The sequence below is a fragment of the Cololabis saira genome, chromosome 17 (assembly GCF_033807715.1).
Source record: "Cololabis saira isolate AMF1-May2022 chromosome 17, fColSai1.1, whole genome shotgun sequence".
Taxonomy (NCBI): Eukaryota; Metazoa; Chordata; class Actinopteri; order Beloniformes; family Belonidae; genus Cololabis; species Cololabis saira.
The window spans coordinates 922,327-948,585 of record NC_084603.1 but is presented as its reverse complement, the minus strand read 5'-3'; the positions used below and the strand labels follow the sequence as shown (position 1 = coordinate 948,585).

The 26,259-nt window shown below is 36.1% G+C and overlaps 1 protein-coding gene across 2 annotated transcripts in view; it reads left to right on the top strand.

Moving 5' to 3' along the window:
* Positions 1 to 3,696, top strand: part of si:dkeyp-121d4.3 (uncharacterized) — a 40,866-nt gene extending 37,170 nt beyond the window's left edge. Inside the window, exons 23-24 of one of the 2 annotated variants that reach the window (XM_061745941.1) lie at positions 2,342 to 2,954; positions 3,093 to 3,696. In XM_061745941.1, coding sequence (XP_061601925.1) covers positions 2,342 to 2,954; positions 3,093 to 3,096 — 617 coding nt within the window. In that variant the 3' untranslated portion in view covers positions 3,097 to 3,696. Of the gene's footprint in view, positions 1 to 2,341; positions 2,987 to 3,092 lie in introns of those variants that run through there. The other variant, XM_061745942.1, reaches the window with a different exon arrangement.
* The last annotated feature ends 22,563 nt before the right edge of the window (positions 3,697 to 26,259 follow it).

Genomic DNA, 26,259 nt, shown 5'->3' with positions numbered 1-26,259 from the left:
TAGAGGTTAAAGGGTTGGGGTTAGGGGTTAAAGGTTAGAGGTTATAGGGTTGGGGTTAGAGGTTAAAGGGTTGGGGTTAGAGGTTAAAGGTTAAGGGTTGGGGTTACAGGTTGGAGGTTAAGGGTTAGAGCTGGGTACTCAACAGTCATTGGCTCTTCTGTGTATAGGGCTTAATCATAGTTCAATACTGACTATGTGTGAACTTTTGAGCATTTAAGTAAACCAAATAGTCTGTTTTTTTGTGTCTTGAGAATCCCCTAAATAAAGTTAAACCTTGAAAAACAAGCAAACAGAAACTAAAAATGACAGCTAAGTAATTCCGATGGCAGTAATTGTTTGCTGGTGTAACGTGTCGGTAAATGGGAGATGTGTTAGCTAGGGACGCTAGCAACCACGGCTCAGACCTGAAAACCGTTTCAAAGGCTGTAATGATTTTAATGACTGGAAAATGAAAAGAAACCCTGCTGAATGAGTGTTGTCATGACGGTGAAGGTAGGTGATCATTTTGATCTCTTAAATTACCTCATTATTTATTTAAAACCTATTGCTTAATACGGAATAATTATAATAATTTACTCTGAACGCGAACAAATAAAACCAAACAAGTGATGTAAAGGATTAACAGCTTGTTAATCAGTTTGTAACGTCATTAGTGACGAACTTTCCTGATGTCGTTTTCACAGAAATCAAGAGAATGAGGAAGTGTTGAAGCATCTGTGTAGCAGCTCCACTGATGAACACATGAAAATACACTTCCGCTGATGAACACATGAATACCCATCGGTGTTTGGACCAGCTGACAGAGAACTTTATTCAGAGTTTCCTCTCCACGTCCTTCACTTGGATTGAATAAAACTTTATTAATCCCGAAGGGAAACGATGTTGCTGCAGTGACTGCGTTTCCATGCATCAATAACCCTTTTAAAAACAGAATATCAGCAATAACCCGGTTACACGGCCATGTAAACACCAATAACCCCTTTGAATAACCAGAATTTGCTCATATTCAGGTTTTTAAAAACCCCAATATGAGCCCTGGGTTACTCCTTTTAAATCTGAATATTGGGTCATGTAAACACCAAACGGAATATCCCCATCAAACGGAACAGGATAATAATCTGTTCACAAGGAATCCTGGTCTTTTGAGTCCAGGAAGTTCTTCTAAACACGGAGAAACACAAGACCAGGAGGAGACTAATCACTTCATAAATGTAATGAAGGATATGAACATTTCTGCATTTGCAGACGGTAGAAAGTACCGGGATAGAAGATTTACAAGAAGGAGAGAGAAAAGTTGCGCGAAGCAGCATTTGATTTGAATTTGGATGTAATTTGTTAACGGTGTAATTTCCGAAGAAGAAGCGGAAATGACGGGAATTGCGTCATCACGTTCTCCGTGCGTCGCTGGTTTGATCCTGATATCCCAAATGATTAATTACCAAGTAAACGGAATATTCCCAATGTTTCAGGAACCGGAATATTAGTAATAACCCCAATTTTGACTGCATGGAAACATAGTCAGTGTCACAGGCCACGGTTACCGCCCCCATGTGGTCAGAAGTGGAACTGCTACATAGAAAAGCTTCATCACCACGAAACCGTAAACTGCTGGTGGACAGTTGGGTTTTTATCAGGGGATTAATTAGCTCAACCTCGTTATCTGGGGGTCAAACGGTAGGAAGTCGAGTTCAGTTTCAGTCGTACCGAGATGTTGATGCGTTTAAAACCACTGATGCAGAAATGAGATTCTTTTCTTACCCGATGTAAATGTAATGATTAAAACGTGTAGATAAAACAGTCCTGTGTAAATAACGGTGTAACGGTGTAATTCTCCTCCACCATTTGTTACTGTTTTATTGGTTGTACGTTGGACTTGTGGTTGATCTTAAATACGAGTCCAGGTCTGAACGCAGCCGCTGTTCTGCCAATCCTGCTGCCCGTCCACAAATGCTACTTTGTTAAGTTTGATTGCCCGTCATTTCTTGAACGTTGTAAAATTGATAATATGGGATGATGAGTATTTAAAGTATATAAATACACGACCCATGACATGAATGCATTACACTTTGTGAACATTATACGATAAAGAGAAAAAAAAACAATTCTATGGCTTTATTTGATATTCATTCAGTCATTGGCCTTTATTTAACCAGGAAGGTCAGGTTTATTTATATAACACACAGTAAAATTGTAGCTCTGCAAAGGTAGAAAACCATTCGGTAGCATCTTTTGGCAAAGCAGCAGAGATTGGCAGAACCCCGGGCCGTACCCGGAGCTGTTTCCAGCGTAGATCAGAGTGTGAGTGTCGGGAGCTAACGAGCGTTTCCTGTTCCCTCCGTAGGGAAGCCGGCCAGCAGCGAGCCCAGGAACGTGTGGGTGGTGGGCCACTCGCTGGTGTTCTGGGCCGAGTCGCGGGCCAAGTCCCCGGAGGTAGGTATGCAGCTGGGCATGGACCCGGGCCAGGTGGCCGTCTGGTGGAAGGGGACGCAGGGCATGACGTGGTCGCAGCTGCTGCCGCAGCTGCACCAGCTGAAGATCAGCTGGCCCGAGCCCGACGTGCTCATCCTGCACCTGGGCGGCAACGACCTGAGCACGGAGAGCCCCACGTCCCTCCTGGCCTCCGTCAAGAAGGACCTGAGCTCCATGAGGAGCATCTTCCCGCGCTGCCTCCTCGTCTGGTCCAACGTGCTGCCGCGCCGCGCCTGGCGACACTCACCCGACAGCCACGAGGTGGACCTGGTCCGCACCACCGTCAACCGCCGCATCCAGAACATCGTCTCGGAGCTGGGCGGCGTCTCGCTGAGCCACGACAACATCCGCTGCGGAGCCAACACCGGCCTGTACCGCGCCGACGGCGTGCACCTGTCGCCCAAGGGCATCGACGTGTTCAACCTCAACCTGCAGGAGTTCCTGGAGAAGTGGGAGTCGGAGCTGAACCCCGACCAGACCTCCACCTGAACTCCCACCAGACCTCCACCTGAACTCCGACCAGACCTCCACCTGAACCTCAACCAGAGCTCCACCTGAACTCCGACCAGACCTCCACCTGAACCCCGACCAGACCTCCACCTGAACCCCGACCAGACCTCCACCTGAACCCCGACCAGACCTCCACCTGAACTTGCACCTTCAGGAGTTCCTGGAGCTGAACTCCGACCAGACCTCGCAGGTGTAGGACTATCTTTTCACGTTCTTTCACCGCTGATTGTAGCTAGTTTCTTTACGTCTTTCATTCTTAAATATCCGGTTACAAGGTCCGTAGAAGTAGAAAGCTCATTTAGACAATAATGTTCTAATGACGGTTTTCAGCAATTAGTCGACTTGCGTTTTAAGCTTTTCTTTATTCTCAGCTAAATCTGTAAGTGGTTTTGTCAAATAAAATAAAAATGAAATGATGAAACATTTTTCTCGCTTTTTGGGAAACAAGTTTTTTATTTTTATTAATTATTTTTATTTTCAGGGAAGCAATAGAGGGAATGTTCATGACGTCACAGATTCGACTTCACAGCGGGTTAAACCACTGAGTGTCAGAAAGGCCGAGTGTCGGAGAGACCGAGTGTCGGAGAGACCGAGTGTCGGAGAGACCGAGTGTCGGAGAGACCGAGTGTCGGAGAGACCGAGTGTCGGAGAGACCGAGTGTCGGAGAGGCCGAGTGTCGGAGAGGCCGAGTGTCGGAGAGGCCGAGTGTCGGAGAGGCCGAGTGTCGGAGAGACCGAGTGTCGGAGAGACCGAGTGTCGGAGAGGCCGAGTGTCGGAGAGGCCGAGTGTCGGAGAGGCCGAGTGTCGGAGAGGCCGAGTGTCGGAGAGGCCGAGTGTCGGAGAGGCCGAGTGTCGGAGAGGCCGAGTGTCGGAGAGGCCGAGTGTCGGAGAGGCCGAGTGTCAGATCCCGGCACGGTGCATCCAGAACGTGCATCCCGGCACGCTGCACGGGGCTGATAAGAGGGGGGGCCGGGAAGGCGTTGAGAACGAGGGAGGTGGTTATCAGCAAGTGTGTGTGTGAGCGATGAGTCTGTGAACTTTGCCCCAGAGCTGCTCCTCAGACATTGTCCTTGATATCAGACGGCCCAGTACAGTTCTGATCCAGGTCCACAGATGTCCTGGGGGGGGGGGGGGGGGGGGGTTAGTTCTGATCCAGGTCCACTGATGTCCTGGGGGGTGGGGGGGGGGGGGTTAGTTCTGATCCAGGTCCACAGATGTCCTGGGGGGGGGTTAGTTCTGATCCAGGTCCACAGATGTCCTGGGAAGGGGAGGGCTAGTGGGGGGGGAGAGTGTCTTGTTTTTATTCCACCAGGGAGATTGTGACTGGATTAACCTGCCAGGCCGCTCTGTCAAGGTCAGATTATAGAATCAACTATTGTATTGAAAAAACAGGCTGATTCTGGTAATTTTCCGTCAGCCTTAAGTCTCTGGTTCATCAATGGCGACTCCAAACAGACATTTGTGGTCAATTCCCGCCAAGCTGAGCTTCCAACTTCTCCAAGGTCTTTTCCATCTTGCCAATGAGCTCAAAAACCGCCACTAGCCTGCAATTTTGCTTAAGAATCACATCCAGCTCGCGATTTAGCTCTCCCAGCGTTAGAGTCTGAGTGTTGATCCAGAACTGATCCCCTCAGCCACGTCCAGCAGCTCTGAAAGGGCCAGAACAGCTGTCGACGACTTACGCGTTTGTCGATATACCAGGAATCCACCAGCTCCAAAAAGCAGAAATCCTGTTATAATTAATCCAATTATGAAGCATCTTCAACGTCCTCGACCGACAGGATCGACAGGCACAGGATCCTCCAATGTTTCCAGGAATCCATGACGTATCCGGCAAAAAAATGTCTCATCAGGGCAAGAGGGCTCCCTTACCCCCTGACTTCTCAACGCAAATATTTGGTCAATTGTGCTGAGAGACCAGTTAATCAATTCCATGATTGTAGAGAGTTTCGGAGGACGTGAAAAAGAGAAGCTCTAAAGACAAGACAAAAAGCAGCAGCAGGGCAGATAGGGAGGGAGAGGAGCAGAAAAGCGTCCGCCTTCACCGAGAACCGGAAGAAGAAAGACTGAGTGAATAAAGACCGAGTGTCAGGAAGGCCGAGTGTCAGGAAGGCCGAGTGTCAGGAAGGCCGAGTGTCAGGAAGGCCGAGTGTCAGGAAGGCCGAGTGTCAGGAAGGCCGAGCGTCAGGAAGGCCGAGTGTCAGCGTAAACTTTCAGTTTGAGCAACTGGCATCCTCTGCCGGTGGCGGAGAGCATCTCTGAATGCACAACACCGGATCCTGCAGCGTGGGAGTGAGAGGGTCAGGGTAACGGCCCGGTCAGGGTAACGGCCCGGTCAGGGTGACGGCCCGGTCAGGGTAACGGCCCGGTCAGGCGGGGGAGAGGTTTGTCCGTCAAGACTCCTCTCCCTGGCCCTGCCCCTTTTCAACCTTTCCCCGACCCTGAACCCCAACCTGGGACTTGCTGATTGGGCCGGAGCTTCGGGAGCTGCGTGCTGGCCTGCGGTCCCCACCCCCGGTCATCCCGTTGCTGCTTCCACCTGCCTGCTGTGCTGTTGCCGTCCCTGACCCACCAGTCTGGCCCTCGGCAGGAGGGTCCCCCCTTATGATCCTGGTCCAGGTCCAGGTTTCTTCCTCCTAAAGGGGAGTTTTTCTTGCCACTGTTTGGCTTAAGGTTTTTCTCCCACTAGGGGAGTTTTTACCTCCATTGTTTATGTAATAATTGCTCGGGGGTTTATGTTCATGTTCTGGTTCTGGAAACATCCTGGAGACAACTATGTTGGAATAGACACTATAGAAATAAAACTGAACTGAATTGAATTGAAAACATCTAAAATGGGAAAGAGCTGTTGTGCGATCGACTGTTCTCATAGATTTAGCAAGAAATCTGAGTTATTGTTTCACAGACTGCTGAAAAATAATCTTAAGAGAGACAAATGGATCTCTGCAATTCTCAGAAACAACTGGATTCCAGGACAGAAACGTGGATTTGTGGTTCCCATTTAGTACCAGGTAATGTTGGATTATTGTGTAGCTAACGTTAAACGGTAGGACTCTCTCTTCACGTTCTTTCACCGCTGATCGTAGCTAGTTTCCTTACGTTCTCTATTCTTAAATATCCAGTTACAACGTCTGTAGAAGTAGAAACCTCAGTTTAACAATAATGTTCTAAAGACTGTTTTCAGCAGTTAGTTGACTTGCATTTTAGGCTTTTCTTTATTCTCAGCCAAATCTGTAAGTGGTTTTGTCAAATAAAATAAAAATGAATTGATGAATCATTTTTCTGGCTTTTTGGGAAACATGTTTTTTCTTTTTTTTTATTAAACATTTATTTCACCAGAGAATCAATTTAAGAACAGTTTCTTATTTACACCAGCCGCCTGAGAACCCACATGTGACTGAACAGGTTTCAGGGTCCAGGTTAGAACCAGAACCAGAACCAGGTCCAGAACCAGACCCGTCACATCCAGGACTGTTCCCACTCCTCTGAACGGCTACAGAACTCTAACTAAAACCTCCAGACACACGGACAGTTTCTCTCCCAGATGTTGATCTGATGATCCTCATCACTGACAATCAATCACCCTCAATAATAATGATAATAATAATAATAATAATAATAATAATAAAGGAACGTTTGTGTTTATATTAAATTGTTTGTTTTATTTTATCAATGAATGAAATAAAGAATAAATAATGACAATAATGATGATAATGATAATACAAATCATGATAATACTACTAATAATTATAATAGTAATAATACAAATCATAATGATAATGAAAATCAATAATGATAATAAAAATCATAATGATAATACTTCTACTAATAGTAATAAAAATGATAATGATAATATTCATAATGATAATTATAATCACAATCATGCTGTAAAAATGCACTTTTCAATAATCATGTACCTCATTCTGCTGCTCCTTTACCTTTTTATTTGTATAAATGTTAATAAGAACTGTCATTTGTCTATTTACTGTATTTACTGTAGAGTGACTGAAACAGCCAGAGTCAAATTCCTGTTTGACCTGATTAAACAAATAAACCTGGTTCTGGTTCTGATTTAAATAAACCTGGTTCTGGTTCTGATTTAAATAAACCTGGTTCTGGTTCTGATTTAAATAAACCTGGTTCTGATTTAAATAAACCTGGTTCTGGTTCTGATTTAAATAAACCTGGTTCTGATTTAAATAAACCTGGTTCTGGTTCTGATTTAAATAAACCTGGTTCTGATTTAAATAAACCTGGTTCTGGTTCTGATTTAAATAAACCTGGTTCTGGTTTAAATAAACCTGGTTCTGATTTAAATAAACCTGGTTCTGATTCTGATTTAAATAAACCTGGTTCTGATTTAAATAAACCTGGTTCTGATTTAAATAAACCTGGTTCTGATTCTGGTTTAAATAAACCTGGTTCTGATTCTGATTTAAATAAACCTGGTTCTGATTTAAATAAACCTGGTTCTGGTTCTGATTGAAATAAACCTGGTTCTGATTCTGATTTAAATAAACCTGGTTCTGATTTAAATAAACCTGGTTCTGATTCTGATTTAAATAAACCTGGTTCTGATTTAAATAAACCTGGTTCTGATTTAAATAAACCTGGTTCTGATTCTGGTTTAAATAAACCTGGTTCTGATTCTGATTGAAATAAACCTGGTTCTGATTCTGGTTTAAATAAACCTGGTTCTGATTCTGGTTTAAATAAACCTGGTTCTGGTTCTGATTTAAATAAACCTGGTTCTGATTTAAATAAACCTGATTCTGATTTAAATAAACCTGGTTCTGATTTAAATAAACCTGGTTCTGGTTCTGATTTAAATAAACCTGGTTCTGGTTCTGATTTAAATAAACCTGGTTCTGGTTCTGATTTAAATAAACCTGGTTCTGGTTCTGATTTAAATAAACCTGGTTCTGGTTCTGATTTAAATAAACCTGGTTCTGGTTCTGATTTAAATAAACCTGGTTCTGGTTCTGATTTAAATAAACCTGGTTCTGGTTCTGATTTAAATAAACCTGGTTCTGGTTCTGATTTAAATAAACCTGGTTCTGGTTCTGATTTAAATAAACCTGGTTCTGATTTAAATAAACCTGGTTCTGGTTCTGATTTAAATAAACCTGGTTCTGATTTAAATAAACCTGGTTCTGATTCTGGTTTAAATAAACCTGGTTCTGGTTCTGATTGAAATAAACCTGGTTCTGATTCTGATTTAAATAAACCTGGTTCTGGTTCTGATTTAAATAAACCTGGTTCTGATTCTGGTTTAAATAAACCTGGTTCTGGTTCTGATTGAAATAAACCTGGTTCTGGTTCTGATTTAAATAAACCTGGTTCTGATTCTGGTTTAAATAAACCTGGTTCTGGTTCTGATTTAAATAAACCTGGTTCTGGTTCTGATTTAAATAAACCTGGTTCTGATTTAAATAAACCTGGTTCTGGTTCTGATTTAAATAAACCTGGTTCTGGTTCTGATTTAAATAAACCTGGTTCTGATTTAAATAAACCTGGTTCTGATTCTGATTTAAATAAACCTGGTTCTGATTTAAATAAACCTGGTTCTGGTTCTGATTTAAATAAACCTGGTTCTGGTTCTGATTTAAATAAACCTGGTTCTGATTCTGGTTTAAATAAACCTGGTTCTGGTTCTGGTTTAAATAAACCTGGTTCTGATTTAAATAAACCTGGTTCTGGTTCTGATTTAAATAAACCTGGTTCTGATTTAAATAAACCTGGTTCTGGTTCTGGTTTAAATAAACCTGGTTCTGATTCTGATTTAAATAAACCTGGTTCTGGTTCTGGTTTAAATAAACCTGGTTCTGATTTAAATAAACCTGGTTCTGATTTAAATAAACCTGGTTCTGATTTAAATAAACCTGGTTCTGATTTAAATAAACCTGGTTCTGGTTCTGATTTAAATAAACCTGGTTCTGATTTAAATAAACCTGGTTCTGGTTCTGATTTAAATAAACCTGGTTCTGATTTAAATAAACCTGGTTCTGGTTCTGATTTAAATAAACCTGGTTCTGATTCTGATTTAAATAAACCTGGTTCTGATTCTGATTTAAATAAACCTGGTTCTGATTCTGATTTAAATAAACCTGGTTCTGATTTAAATAAACCTGGTTCTGATTCTGATTTAAATAAACCTGGTTCTGGTTCTGATTTAAATAAACCTGGTTCTGATTTAAATAAACCTGGTTCTGGTTCTGGTTTAAATAAACCTGGTTCTGGTTCTGATTTAAATAAACCTGGTTCTGGTTCTGATTTAAATAAACCTGGTTCTGATTCTGATTTAAATAAACCTGGTTCTGATTTAAATAAACCTGGTTCTGATTCTGATTTAAATAAACCTGGTTCTGATTTAAATAAACCTGGTTCTGGTTCTGGTTTAAATAAACCTGGTTCTGGTTTAAATAAACCTGGTTCTGGTTCTGATTTAAATAAACCTGGTTCTGATTTAAATAAACCTGGTTCTGATTTAAATAAACCTGGTTCTGATTTAAATAAACCTGGTTCTGGTTTAAATAAACCTGGTTCTGGTTCTGATTTAAATAAACCTGGTTCTGGTTCTGATTTAAATAAACCTGGTTCTGATTTAAATAAACCTGGTTCTGATTTAAATAAACCTGGTTCTGATTTAAATAAACCTGGTTCTGATTTAAATAAACCTGGTTCTGGTTTAAATAAACCTGGTTCTGGTTCTGATTTAAATAAACCTGGTTCTGGTTCTGGTTTAAATAAACCTGGTTCTGATTTAAATAAACCTGGTTCTGATTTAAATAAACCTGGTTCTGGTTCTGATTTAAATAAACCTGGTTCTGGTTCTGATTTAAATAAACCTGGTTCTGGTTCTGATTTAAATAAACCTGGTTCTGATTTAAATAAACCTGGTTCTGATTTAAATAAACCTGGTTCTGGTTCTGGTTTAAATAAACCTGGTTCTGGTTTAAATAAACCTGGTTCTGGTTCTGATTTAAATAAACCTGGTTCTGATTTAAATAAACCTGGTTCTGGTTTAAATAAACCTGGTTCTGGTTCTGATTTAAATAAACCTGGTTCTGGTTTAAATAAACCTGGTTCTGGTTCTGATTTAAATAAACCTGGTTCTGATTTAAATAAACCTGGTTCTGATTCTGATTTAAATAAACCTGGTTCTGGTTCTGGTTTAAATAAACCTGGTTCTGATTCTGATTTAAATAAACCTGGTTCTGATTCTGATTTAAATAAACCTGGTTCTGGTTCTGATTTTAATAAACCTGGTTCTGATTTAAATAAACCTGGTTCTGATTCTGATTTAAATAAACCTGGTTCTGATTCTGATTTAAATAAACCTGGTTCTGGTTTAAATAAACCTGGTTCTGATTCTGATTTAAATAAACCTGGTTCTGGTTTAAATAAACCTGGTTCTGATTGAAATAAACCTGGTTCTGGTTCTGATTTAAATAAACCTGGTTCTGGTTCTGATTTATCCGCTGAACGGCTGCAGTACTGATGTCGTCCAGCAGGGGGCGCCAACACCCCCGTGTTGCAGGAGAAGAAGAAGAAGAAGGCGGTTATTGTGCAGCTGCTGGAAGTCCGTGTTTGGAAAGCATGATTTATGGTCCTGCGTTAAATCGACGCAGAGCCTACGGCGTAGGGTACGCAGCGACGCACACCTTTACGCCGTAGGGTCTGCGTCGGTGTGATCCTCAGGTATAATATTGTAATGAAGTGCTGTAATATTTTTATATTTGTAATAATGTAATAATACGTATATTTTTTTATAAAGTAAAGCTTGCTATTATATTTTTTTATTTTTATTTTTCTATGTTATAAGTTTTTACTTCCTCCCACTCCCTTTCGGGCATGAACTTCTTTTTGATTTAGTTTAATGCCTGTTTATTTGTATTCTTTTTCTGATGATTTGTGTAATTGTTTTTTGTTTTTATAATTATTTTATGCTCGAAATAAAGTTCAATTTAATAATGTTCGTCTGAAGCCTGAAGGCTTTTTTTATAAACTTTATTTAACATTTCAATTTAAAGATTTCCTTTGAGGAAACATTAGTAAAACATTACAAGTTCACAACACACAAGCAAATATATAAACCTATACATTTGTCTTCTACGTGTAGATACATTATAAACATCCTAACAACAGTATTTGTAATTGGTAACAGGATTAAAAAAAAAAAAGATTAAATAAAATAAAAAATAAAATAATCATAGAGGTTGAAATTTCAAATAAAGTGCTGAAGCGTAGCAAGATTGTAACTTAAAGATTAAGAGACTTTGACATGGTTTCACATAAATCATTTATAGACTGATTTTCTTCTGATAGTACCTTTATGGATGTTTTATAATTTTTTATTTCATTTTTAAAAACAGACTATGGAGGGTTTGCTGTTTTTCCATTTATTTTTATGTATATGATATTTTCCCATAATGAGAATTATGTTTTCCTTCTTTGACAGACCGTCATATAAATCAACCTGAAACTAAACAAATAGTTGTTGATCCCAATATTTAACCACCGATAAACATCTTTAAAAAAGCTTTGTGACCGAACAAGAAAAGAATAAGTGTTCAATTGTTTTTTGTTCTGTTTTACAAAATACACAAGGATCTACTTCCTAATTGAACCTTCTCCTTAAGGTTTCAGCAGCAGGATAAATATAGTTTATTATTTAAAAATTTTTTTAATTTTTATTATTTGTTACCTTTATTTTTGTTGATTTTTTGATATCATTGAATAGCTTTTCTTTAAACACATTTGCAAGTATTTTGTTATTATTACACTTTCTTTCACCAAATTTCAATTCACCGACTTTTAAATCAGGCAGTTTGACAGACAGTTTGAGTATGTAAGAATATTTTTTATTATGTAACTTTTTCTGATGTTTTGTGTAATAGTTTTTTGTTTTTATAATGATTTTATGCTCGAATTAAAGTTCAGTAATGTTCGTGTGGAGCCTGCAGGCTGCAGTACTCAGCTCGTCCAGCAGGGGGGAGCCCCGCGGCCCCGAAGCAGCAGCAGCTTTAGCAGCAGCTGCAGTACTAGGGTCGGCCACCAGAGGGCTCCAACACCCCCGTGTTGCAGACATATATATCTTAAACTTCTCATGACGTGTTTTTTTTTTACATGTACAAAAATAAAATAAATCAAATCAAATATGTTTCTCTATTTTTCTTATTTTTGTGGGGGGGATATATATAGTTTTTCGGCACTACCTTGTTCTCTATAGCTGATATAACATGAACTACTCCTATGTGGGATCAATAAAGTTCTTATTTTTGCCATCTGAGAAAATTAAATATATTATATTTGGTGCCTAACTGTTTTCAAGTTTATTAGTGCGTGTGTGAATGAATAAATAAGACGTAAAACGTACATTTCTTTGTAGAAAGGTGCTTTATGAAAATAAGGAAAAATGAGGAGAAAATGAGGAAAAAAAAGGAAAAAGAGGGAAAAAGGGAGGAAAAAAATTGAAAAAATTAGGAAAAAAGAGGAAAAAAAGAAAAAGAGAGAAAAAGAAGAAAAAATAAGTGTGTGAATGAATAAATGAGACATAAAAAGTACATTTCTTTGTAGAAAGATGCTTTATGAACATAAGGAAAAATCAGGAGAAAAAAAGGGAAAAGAGGAAAAAAAGGGGGAAAAATTGAAAAAAAATGGAAAAAAGAGGAAAAAATAGGAAAAAAATTGAAAAAAGAGGGAAAAAAAGTAAAAAAAAGAGGAAAAAAGTGCGTGTGTGAATGAATAAATGAGACGTAAAACGTACATTTCTTTGTAGAAAGGCGCTTTATGAAAATAAGTCCATTTACTTGTATTAGTTTACAGTCTTGAACATCCAATATGGCGGCGACGCTGACGTACGGCTCAGCGCCCGATGCGGCGTCTACGTATATTATTTTATATTGTTATATTATTATTATATTATATTTTATATTGTATATATTTTATGTTTTTTTTTCTTTCTTTTTTTAGAAACTTTATTGAAAAGTCAGACGTGACAATTAGTGAAAACACATTCATGTGTTCCCAAGGCAGGTAGTGATGTACATGTGCAATTACAACAGTAATAATAAACAACTATTAAACAAATGTAGTATATATAATGGCATGACGTTATTAATAGAAAAGATACAACAGCTGAGTGAACTGAGCATGACGAATAAAACAGCATTAGAAATCCAGAAAGAGTAACAAGGAACATGAAACTGACCCTAATGTGACATATTTTAAAATGCTTTAACATAAAATAAAATAAATAATAAACAGACATAATGAAATAAAAGGAACTTATATAAATAAGTAATTAAATTAGTAAAGTAATAAAACTAGTAAGGAAAAAAAGCAGCTTTAATAAGGGGGAATTCAGACTGATTTTATTCAGTTCAGTAGGGAAAATTCTTTAGGAGCTCAAAAACCGCCACTAGCCTGCAATTTTGCTTAAGAATCACATCCAGCTCGCGATTTAGCTCTCCCAGCGTTAGAGTCTGAGTGTTGATCCAGAACTGATCCCCTCAGCCACGTCCAGCAGCTCTGAAAGGGCCAGAACAGCTGTCGACGACTTACGCGTTTGTCGATATACCAGGAATCCACCAGCTCCAAAAAGCAGAAATCCTGTTATAATTAATCCAATTATGAAGCATCTTCAACGTCCTCGACCGACAGGATCGACAGGCACAGGATCCTCCAATGTTTCCAGGAATCCATGACGTATCCGGCAAAAAAATGTCTCATCAGGGCAAGAGGGCTCCCTTACCCCCTGACTTCTCAACGCAAATATTTGGTCAATTGTGCTGAGAGACCAGTTAATCAATTCCATGATTGTAGAGAGTTTCGGAGGACGTGAAAAAGAGAAGCTCTAAAGACAAGACAAAAAGCAGCAGCAGGGCAGATAGGGAGGGAGAGGAGCAGAAAAGCGTCCGCCTTCACCGAGAACCGGAAGAAGAAAGACTGAGTGAATAAAGACCGAGTGTCAGGAAGGCCGAGTGTCAGGAAGGCCGAGTGTCAGGAAGGCCGAGTGTCAGGAAGGCCGAGTGTCAGGAAGGCCGAGTGTCAGGAAGGCCGAGCGTCAGGAAGGCCGAGTGTCAGCGTAAACTTTCAGTTTGAGCAACTGGCATCCTCTGCCGGTGGCGGAGAGCATCTCTGAATGCACAACACCGGATCCTGCAGCGTGGGAGTGAGAGGGTCAGGGTAACGGCCCGGTCAGGGTAACGGCCCGGTCAGGGTGACGGCCCGGTCAGGGTAACGGCCCGGTCAGGCGGGGGAGAGGTTTGTCCGTCAAGACTCCTCTCCCTGGCCCTGCCCCTTTTCAACCTTTCCCCGACCCTGAACCCCAACCTGGGACTTGCTGATTGGGCCGGAGCTTCGGGAGCTGCGTGCTGGCCTGCGGTCCCCACCCCCGGTCATCCCGTTGCTGCTTCCACCTGCCTGCTGTGCTGTTGCCGTCCCTGACCCACCAGTCTGGCCCTCGGCAGGAGGGTCCCCCCTTATGATCCTGGTCCAGGTCCAGGTTTCTTCCTCCTAAAGGGGAGTTTTTCTTGCCACTGTTTGGCTTAAGGTTTTTCTCCCACTAGGGGAGTTTTTACCTCCATTGTTTATGTAATAATTGCTCGGGGGTTTATGTTCATGTTCTGGTTCTGGAAACATCCTGGAGACAACTATGTTGGAATAGACACTATAGAAATAAAACTGAACTGAATTGAATTGAAAACATCTAAAATGGGAAAGAGCTGTTGTGCGATCGACTGTTCTCATAGATTTAGCAAGAAATCTGAGTTATTGTTTCACAGACTGCTGAAAAATAATCTTAAGAGAGACAAATGGATCTCTGCAATTCTCAGAAACAACTGGATTCCAGGACAGAAACGTGGATTTGTGGTTCCCATTTAGTACCAGGTAATGTTGGATTATTGTGTAGCTAACGTTAAACGGTAGGACTCTCTCTTCACGTTCTTTCACCGCTGATCGTAGCTAGTTTCCTTACGTTCTCTATTCTTAAATATCCAGTTACAACGTCTGTAGAAGTAGAAACCTCAGTTTAACAATAATGTTCTAAAGACTGTTTTCAGCAGTTAGTTGACTTGCATTTTAGGCTTTTCTTTATTCTCAGCCAAATCTGTAAGTGGTTTTGTCAAATAAAATAAAAATGAATTGATGAATCATTTTTCTGGCTTTTTGGGAAACATGTTTTTTCTTTTTTTTTATTAAACATTTATTTCACCAGAGAATCAATTTAAGAACAGTTTCTTATTTACACCAGCCGCCTGAGAACCCACATGTGACTGAACAGGTTTCAGGGTCCAGGTTAGAACCAGAACCAGAACCAGGTCCAGAACCAGACCCGTCACATCCAGGACTGTTCCCACTCCTCTGAACGGCTACAGAACTCTAACTAAAACCTCCAGACACACGGACAGTTTCTCTCCCAGATGTTGATCTGATGATCCTCATCACTGACAATCAATCACCCTCAATAATAATGATAATAATAATAATAATAATAATAATAATAAAGGAACGTTTGTGTTTATATTAAATTGTTTGTTTTATTTTATCAATGAATGAAATAAAGAATAAATAATGACAATAATGATGATAATGATAATACAAATCATGATAATACTACTAATAATTATAATAGTAATAATACAAATCATAATGATAATGAAAATCAATAATGATAATAAAAATCATAATGATAATACTTCTACTAATAGTAATAAAAATGATAATGATAATATTCATAATGATAATTATAATCACAATCATGCTGTAAAAATGCACTTTTCAATAATCATGTACCTCATTCTGCTGCTCCTTTACCTTTTTATTTGTATAAATGTTAATAAGAACTGTCATTTGTCTATTTACTGTATTTACTGTAGAGTGACTGAAACAGCCAGAGTCAAATTCCTGTTTGACCTGATTAAACAAATAAACCTGGTTCTGGTTCTGATTTAAATAAACCTGGTTCTGGTTCTGATTTAAATAAACCTGGTTCTGGTTCTGATTTAAATAAACCTGGTTCTGATTTAAATAAACCTGGTTCTGGTTCTGATTTAAATAAACCTGGTTCTGATTTAAATAAACCTGGTTCTGGTTCTGATTTAAATAAACCTGGTTCTGATTTAAATAAACCTGGTTCTGGTTCTGATTTAAATAAACCTGGTTCTGGTTTAAATAAACCTGGTTCTGATTTAAATAAACCTGGTTCTGATTCTGATTTAAATAAACCTGGTTCTGATTTAAATAAACCTGGTTCTGATTTAAATAAACCTGGTTCTGATTCTGGTTTAAATAAACCTGGTTCTGATTCTGATTTAAATAAACCTGGTTCTGATTTAAATAAACCTGGTTCTGGTTCTGATTGAAATAAACCTGGTTCTGATTCTGATTTAAATAAACCTGGTTCTGATTTAAATAAACCTGGTTCTGATTCTGATTTAAATAAACCTGGTTCTGATTTAAATAAACCTGGTTCTGATTTAAATAAACCTGGTTCTGATTCTGGTTTAAATAAACCTGGTTCTGATTCTGATTGAAATAAACCTGGTTCTGATTCTGGTTTAAATAAACCTGGTTCTGATTCTGGTTTAAATAAACCTGGTTCTGGTTCTGATTTAAATAAACCTGGTTCTGATTTAAATAAACCTGATTCTGATTTAAATAAACCTGGTTCTGATTTAAATAAACCTGGTTCTGGTTCTGATTTAAATAAACCTGGTTCTGGTTCTGATTTAAATAAACCTGGTTCTGGTTCTGATTTAAATAAACCTGGTTCTGGTTCTGATTTAAATAAACCTGGTTCTGGTTCTGATTTAAATAAACCTGGTTCTGGTTCTGATTTAAATAAACCTGGTTCTGGTTCTGATTTAAATAAACCTGGTTCTGGTTCTGATTTAAATAAACCTGGTTCTGGTTCTGATTTAAATAAACCTGGTTCTGGTTCTGATTTAAATAAACCTGGTTCTGATTTAAATAAACCTGGTTCTGGTTCTGATTTAAATAAACCTGGTTCTGATTTAAATAAACCTGGTTCTGATTCTGGTTTAAATAAACCTGGTTCTGGTTCTGATTTAAATAAACCTGGTTCTGATTCTGGTTTAAATAAACCTGGTTCTGATTCTGGTTTAAATAAACCTGGTTCTGATTTAAATAAACCTGGTTCTGGTTCTGATTTAAATAAACCTGGTTCTGGTTCTGATTTAAATAAACCTGGTTCTGGTTCTGATTTAAATAAACCTGGTTCTGGTTCTGATTTAAATAAACCTGGTTCTGGTTCTGATTTAAATAAACCTGGTTCTGATTTAAATAAACCTGGTTCTGGTTCTGATTTAAATAAACCTGGTTCTGATTGAAATAAACCTGGTTCTGATTCTGATTTAAATAAACCTGGTTCTGGTTCTGATTTAAATAAACCTGGTTCTGATTCTGGTTTAAATAAACCTGGTTCTGGTTCTGATTTAAATAAACCTGGTTCTGGTTCTGATTTAAATAAACCTGGTTCTGATTTAAATAAACCTGGTTCTGGTTCTGATTTAAATAAACCTGGTTCTGGTTCTGATTTAAATAAACCTGGTTCTGATTTAAATAAACCTGGTTCTGATTCTGATTTAAATAAACCTGGTTCTGATTTAAATAAACCTGGTTCTGGTTCTGATTTAAATAAACCTGGTTCTGGTTCTGATTTAAATAAACCTGGTTCTGATTCTGGTTTAAATAAACCTGGTTCTGGTTCTGGTTTAAATAAACCTGGTTCTGATTTAAATAAACCTGGTTCTGGTTCTGATTTAAATAAACCTGGTTCTGATTTAAATAAACCTGGTTCTGGTTCTGGTTTAAATAAACCTGGTTCTGATTCTGATTTAAATAAACCTGGTTCTGGTTCTGGTTTAAATAAACCTGGTTCTGATTTAAATAAACCTGGTTCTGATTTAAATAAACCTGGTTCTGATTTAAATAAACCTGGTTCTGATTTAAATAAACCTGGTTCTGGTTCTGATTTAAATAAACCTGGTTCTGATTTAAATAAACCTGGTTCTGGTTCTGATTTAAATAAACCTGGTTCTGATTTAAATAAACCTGGTTCTGGTTCTGATTTAAATAAACCTGGTTCTGATTCTGATTTAAATAAACCTGGTTCTGATTCTGATTTAAATAAACCTGGTTCTGATTCTGATTTAAATAAACCTGGTTCTGATTTAAATAAACCTGGTTCTGATTCTGATTTAAATAAACCTGGTTCTGGTTCTGATTTAAATAAACCTGGTTCTGATTTAAATAAACCTGGTTCTGGTTCTGGTTTAAATAAACCTGGTTCTGGTTCTGATTTAAATAAACCTGGTTCTGGTTCTGATTTAAATAAACCTGGTTCTGATTCTGATTTAAATAAACCTGGTTCTGATTTAAATAAACCTGGTTCTGATTCTGATTTAAATAAACCTGGTTCTGATTTAAATAAACCTGGTTCTGGTTCTGGTTTAAATAAACCTGGTTCTGGTTTAAATAAACCTGGTTCTGGTTCTGATTTAAATAAACCTGGTTCTGATTTAAATAAACCTGGTTCTGATTTAAATAAACCTGGTTCTGATTTAAATAAACCTGGTTCTGGTTTAAATAAACCTGGTTCTGGTTCTGATTTAAATAAACCTGGTTCTGGTTCTGATTTAAATAAACCTGGTTCTGATTTAAATAAACCTGGTTCTGATTTAAATAAACCTGGTTCTGATTTAAATAAACCTGGTTCTGATTTAAATAAACCTGGTTCTGGTTTAAATAAACCTGGTTCTGGTTCTGATTTAAATAAACCTGGTTCTGGTTCTGGTTTAAATAAACCTGGTTCTGATTTAAATAAACCTGGTTCTGATTTAAATAAACCTGGTTCTGGTTCTGATTTAAATAAACCTGGTTCTGGTTCTGATTTAAATAAACCTGGTTCTGGTTCTGATTTAAATAAACCTGGTTCTGATTTAAATAAACCTGGTTCTGATTTAAATAAACCTGGTTCTGGTTCTGGTTTAAATAAACCTGGTTCTGGTTTAAATAAACCTGGTTCTGGTTCTGATTTAAATAAACCTGGTTCTGATTTAAATAAACCTGGTTCTGGTTTAAATAAACCTGGTTCTGGTTCTGATTTAAATAAACCTGGTTCTGGTTTAAATAAACCTGGTTCTGGTTCTGATTTAAATAAACCTGGTTCTGATTTAAATAAACCTGGTTCTGATTCTGATTTAAATAAACCTGGTTCTGGTTCTGGTTTAAATAAACCTGGTTCTGATTCTGATTTAAATAAACCTGGTTCTGATTCTGATTTAAATAAACCTGGTTCTGGTTCTGATTTTAATAAACCTGGTTCTGATTTAAATAAACCTGGTTCTGATTCTGATTTAAATAAACCTGGTTCTGATTCTGATTTAAATAAACCTGGTTCTGGTTTAAATAAACCTGGTTCTGATTCTGATTTAAATAAACCTGGTTCTGGTTTAAATAAACCTGGTTCTGATTGAAATAAACCTGGTTCTGGTTCTGATTTAAATAAACCTGGTTCTGGTTCTGATTTATCCGCTGAACGGCTGCAGTACTGATGTCGTCCAGCAGGGGGCGCCAACACCCCCGTGTTGCAGGAGAAGAAGAAGAAGAAGGCGGTTATTGTGCAGCTGCTGGAAGTCCGTGTTTGGAAAGCATGATTTATGGTCCTGCGTTAAATCGACGCAGAGCCTACGGCGTAGGGTACGCAGCGACGCACACCTTTACGCCGTAGGGTCTGCGTCGGTGTGATCCTCAGGTATAATATTGTAATGAAGTGCTGTAATATTTTTATATTTGTAATAATGTAATAATACGTATATTTTTTTATAAAGTAAAGCTTGCTATTATATTTTTTTATTTTTATTTTTCTATGTTATAAGTTTTTACTTCCTCCCACTCCCTTTCGGGCATGAACTTCTTTTTGATTTAGTTTAATGCCTGTTTATTTGTATTCTTTTTCTGATGATTTGTGTAATTGTTTTTTGTTTTTATAATTATTTTATGCTCGAAATAAAGTTCAATTTAATAATGTTCGTCTGAAGCCTGAAGGCTTTTTTTATAAACTTTATTTAACATTTCAATTTAAAGATTTCCTTTGAGGAAACATTAGTAAAACATTACAAGTTCACAACACACAAGCAAATATATAAACCTATACATTTGTCTTCTACGTGTAGATACATTATAAACATCCTAACAACAGTATTTGTAATTGGTAACAGGATTAAAAAAAAAAAAGATTAAATAAAATAAAAAATAAAATAATCATAGAGGTTGAAATTTCAAATAAAGTGCTGAAGCGTAGCAAGATTGTAACTTAAAGATTAAGAGACTTTGACATGGTTTCACATAAATCATTTATAGACTGATTTTCTTCTGATAGTACCTTTATGGATGTTTTATAATTTTTTATTTCATTTTTAAAAACAGACTATGGAGGGTTTGCTGTTTTTCCATTTATTTTTATGTATATGATATTTTCCCATAATGAGAATTATGTTTTCCTTCTTTGACAGACCGTCATATAAATCAACCTGAAACTAAACAAATAGTTGTTGATCCCAATATTTAACCACCGATAAACATCTTTAAAAAAGCTTTGTGACCGAACAAGAAAAGAATAAGTGTTCAATTGTTTTTTGTTCTGTTTTACAAAATACACAAGGATCTACTTCCTAATTGAACCTTCTCCTTAAGGTTTCAGCAGCAGGATAAATATAGTTTATTATTTAAAATTTTTTTTAATTTTTATTATTTGTTACCTTTATTTTTGTTGATTTTTTGATATCATTGAATAGCTTTTCTTTAAACACATTTGCAAGTATTTTGTTATTATTACACTTTCTTTCACCAAATTTCAATTCACCGACTTTTAAATCAGGCAGTTTGACAGACAGTTTGAGTATGTAAGAATATTTTTTATTATGTAACTTTTTCTGATGTTTTGTGTAATAGTTTTTTGTTTTTATAATGATTTTATGCTCGAATTAAAGTTCAGTAATGTTCGTGTGGAGCCTGCAGGCTGCAGTACTCAGCTCGTCCAGCAGGGGGGAGCCCCGCGGCCCCGAAGCAGCAGCAGCTTTAGCAGCAGCTGCAGTACTAGGGTCGGCCACCAGAGGGCTCCAACACCCCCGTGTTGCAGACATATATATCTTAAACTTCTCATGACGTGTTTTTTTTTTACATGTACAAAAATAAAATAAATCAAATCAAATATGTTTCTCTATTTTTCTTATTTTTGTGGGGGGGATATATATAGTTTTTCGGCACTACCTTGTTCTCTATAGCTGATATAACATGAACTACTCCTATGTGGGATCAATAAAGTTCTTATTTTTGCCATCTGAGAAAATTAAATATATTATATTTGGTGCCTAACTGTTTTCAAGTTTATTAGTGCGTGTGTGAATGAATAAATAAGACGTAAAACGTACATTTCTTTGTAGAAAGGTGCTTTATGAAAATAAGGAAAAATGAGGAGAAAATGAGGAAAAAAAAGGAAAAAGAGGGAAAAAGGGAGGAAAAAAATTGAAAAAATTAGGAAAAAAGAGGAAAAAAAGAAAAAGAGAGAAAAAGAAGAAAAAATAAGTGTGTGAATGAATAAATGAGACATAAAAAGTACATTTCTTTGTAGAAAGATGCTTTATGAACATAAGGAAAAATCAGGAGAAAAAAAGGGAAAAGAGGAAAAAAAGGGGGAAAAATTGAAAAAAAATGGAAAAAAGAGGAAAAAATAGGAAAAAAATTGAAAAAAGAGGGAAAAAAAGTAAAAAAAAGAGGAAAAAAGTGCGTGTGTGAATGAATAAATGAGACGTAAAACGTACATTTCTTTGTAGAAAGGCGCTTTATGAAAATAAGTCCATTTACTTGTATTAGTTTACAGTCTTGAACATCCAATATGGCGGCGACGCTGACGTACGGCTCAGCGCCCGATGCGGCGTCTACGTATATTATTTTATATTGTTATATTATTATTATATTATATTTTATATTGTATATATTTTATGTTTTTTTTTCTTTCTTTTTTTAGAAACTTTATTGAAAAGTCAGACGTGACAATTAGTGAAAACACATTCATGTGTTCCCAAGGCAGGTAGTGATGTACATGTGCAATTACAACAGTAATAATAAACAACTATTAAACAAATGTAGTATATATAATGGCATGACGTTATTAATAGAAAAGATACAACAGCTGAGTGAACTGAGCATGACGAATAAAACAGCATTAGAAATCCAGAAAGAGTAACAAGGAACATGAAACTGACCCTAATGTGACATATTTTAAAATGCTTTAACATAAAATAAAATAAATAATAAACAGACATAATGAAATAAAAGGAACTTATATAAATAAGTAATTAAATTAGTAAAGTAATAAAACTAGTAAGGAAAAAAAGCAGCTTTAATAAGGGGGAATTCAGACTGATTTTATTCAGTTCAGTAGGGAAAATTCTTTAAGAGATCATATAAAGTTCGTGCCTTAATTGTTGTTATAAGTTTTAGAGATTTCAAATACATTTTAAATTTGTTCATAAATACACAACATTTGGGGGATGATTTTAGTATCCTATTCTTGTGGATAAAACATTTTGCCAAGCAGAGGATATATATGTCTATGGTTGCAGCAGCAGCAGCTTTCAAGAGTACCTGGCTGCAGTACTCAGCTCGTCCACCAGAGGGCTCCAGCACCTCCGTGTTGCAGCTTTAGCAGCAGCGTTAGCAGCAGCAGAAGAAGAGGCGGGTATTGTGCAGCTGCAGTACTCAGCTCGTCCACCAGAGGGCTCCATCCCCGCGGCTCCGCAGCAGCAGTAGCTTTAGCTGCAGTATGATTAATAAAGTTTATCCAACCGCTGAATTCTTGAGACATAGATTTAAATTTAAAGTTGACCCCTGTGTTTTTGCAATGAATCGGAAGAATCACTTGATCACATGTTTCTATTGTGTCCTGTCTCAAAAATATTTTGGCAAGAAATTAGAAATGGTCTATCTTTAAAAATGAATGACATTCCAAATTTAGAAATCGTTAACATTATTTTTTATATAGATACTATTGACAAATCACTGTCCTTCTTAGTTAATGTCATTCTCTTACTGGCTAAATAAATACCACATACATTGTTGTAAGTGGAGAAAAATGAAGCTTCTTTCCATTTTTTTATAAATGATTTCAAAAGTTTTTTTGTTTCTTTAAAAAATATTAAGTCAAATAACTCTGCAAAAAAATTAGTAACCGATATATCAAAGTATCTTTTATTTTAAGTCTCTTTCTGAAATGTCGATGCTATTTGCTTTAAAATGTCTTACAGTTCCTTTGTTTTAACTTTACTTGTCTCTTATTTTTGTTTGTATGTCTCTTGTTCATAAAACCTCCAGGATGTTCTTTTTTTCTTATATTTCCTCTACTAGTAGTTTTGTATAAAGTGTGTTTTTCTTGTTTAAAAATTCTGTTCAATAAAAAAAAAAAAAAAAAAAAAGCAGCGTATGGATGGTTTGCCAAAGAAGGATCCAAGATGGTGAACATAATTCTCATTTTGGGTAAATATCATATACATAAAAATAAATGGAAAAACAGCAAACCCTCCATAGTATTCTTTAAAAACGAAAAAAAAATTATATAACATCCATAAAGGTACTATCAGAACAAAATCAGTCTATAAATGATGTATATGAAACCATGTCAAAGTCTCTTGCTCTTTAATTTACAAATCTTGCTACGCTTAAACACTTTTGTTGAAATGTCAATCCCTGTGATTATTTTATTCTGTGATTATTTTATTTTATTTTTTATTTAATCTAGAAGATTATCTTGGAAAAAAAAATGTATAGTTACATATTCGCTTGTGTGTTGTGAACTTGTGTTTCAGTTGCAAACTAATGTTTCCTTTTTTGGACTTTCAATGGACAATAACATCGATGATTTCCTTATCAATAATATTATAATTCTAGGTAAATTCCACATCCACAAATCTAAGTATATGAAGGTGAAACCTCGTTTTTGTGTATTCCACATTTTTTGAAAGCCCTTAAACTCATGACAAAAAGAAATGCAATACAACTTTTGAACACAATTGAAGAATATAATTTATTGGATAAGCCCTAGCCCCTTAAGTTATTTTCCTTTTTTTTTATACATGATTTATATGAAACCATGTCAAAGTCTCTTGCTCTTTAATTTACAAATTTTGCTACGCTTAAACACTTTTGTTGAAATGTCAACCCCTGTGATTATTTTATTTTGTGATTATTTTATTGTATTTTATTTTTTATTTAATCTAGAATCAGAATCAGAAAGGGGGTTTATTGCCAAGTTTGTTAACACACACAAGGAATTTGTTGTGGTGATTGTTGCAATACAGTAAAAATAAAAATATAAAAGCAAACAAGTATATGGAGATAAACTAAGAGATAGAATAAAGTAAAATGTATAACAGAAATAAACAGAAATGTACAATATGAGGATTAAAAAGTGCCGGATATGAATCTTTACAAAAAGTGACGTAGGAGAATCTAGAAGATTATCTTGGAAAAAAATGTATTACATATTCGCTTGTGTGTTGTGAACTTATGTTTCAGTTGCAGACTAATGTTTCCTCAAAGGAATTTTGTACTTTTGAAATGTTGAATAAAGTTTGCTAAAAAAAAAAAGCTTTAGCAGCTGCAGTACTCCTGTCGTCCACCAGAGGGCTCCAGTACCCCCGTGTTGCAGCTTTAGCTTTAGTCTCTTTCCGAAATGTCGATGCTATTTGCTTTAAAATGTCTTACTGTTCCTTTGTTTTAACTTTACTTGTCTCTTATTTTTGTTTGTATGTCTCTTGTTCATAAAACCTCCAGGATGTTCTTTTTTTCTTATATTTCCTCTACTAGTAGTTGTGTATAATACGACGGAGTATTAGGGCCAAACTAAGACAAAAAAAAATTGGAAATTACGAGAATAAAGTCATAATATATTGAGAATAAAGTCGTAAAATCACGAGAATAAAGTCATAATATTATGAGGATAAAATGTTAATTTATGATAAATCTAACAGGAAGAGTGTATCAAAATGTTGAATATTGAGCGTATTGTGAAGTTATATTTATATATTATAATATATTTAATATTATGACTTTATTCTCATAATATTACAACTTTATTCTCAAAATATTACGACTTTATTCTCGTAATATTACAACTTTATTCTCATAATATTACGACTTTATTGTCATAATATTACAACTTTATTCTCATAATATTACGACTTTATTCTCATAATATTACAACTTTATTCTCAAAATATTACGACTTTATTCTCGTAATATTACGACTTTATTCTCATAATATTACGACTTTATTGTCATAATATTACAACTTTATTCTCATAATATTACGACTTTATTCTCGTAATATTACGACTTTATTCTCAAAATATTACAACTTTATTCTCAAAATATTACGACTTTATTCTCGTAATATTACGACTTTATTCTCAAAATATTACGACTTTATTCTCGTAATATTACGACTTTATTCTCGTAATATTACGACTTTATTCTCAAAATATTACAACTTTATTGTCATAATATTACAACTTTATTCTCGTAATTTTACAACTTTATTCGCATAATATTACAACTTTATTCGCATAATATTACAACTTTATTCTCATAATATTACGACTTTATTCGCATAATATTACAACTTTATTCGCATAATATTACAACTTTATTCTCAAAATATTACGACTTTATTCTCGTAATATTACGACTTTATTCTCATAATATTACGACTTAATTGTCATAGTTTTACGACTTTATTCTTGTAATATTACGACTTTATTCTCGTAATATTACGACTTTATTCTCGTAATATTACGACTTTATTCTCATATTATTACGACTTTATTCTTGTAATATTACGACTTTATTCTTGTAATATTACGACTTTATTCTCATATTATTACGACTTTATTTTCGTAATATTACGACTTTATTCTCAAAATATTACGACTTTATTCTCATATTATTACGACTTTATTCTCAAAATATTACGACTTTATTCTCGTAATATTACTACTTTATTCTCGTAATATTACGACTTTATTCTCGTAATATTACTACTTTATTCTCATAATATTACGACTTTATTCTCGTAATATTACGACTTTATTCTCGTAATATTACGACTTTATTCTCATAATATTACAACTTTATTCTCAAAATATTACGACTTTATTCTCATATTATTACGACTTTATTCTCGTAATATTACGA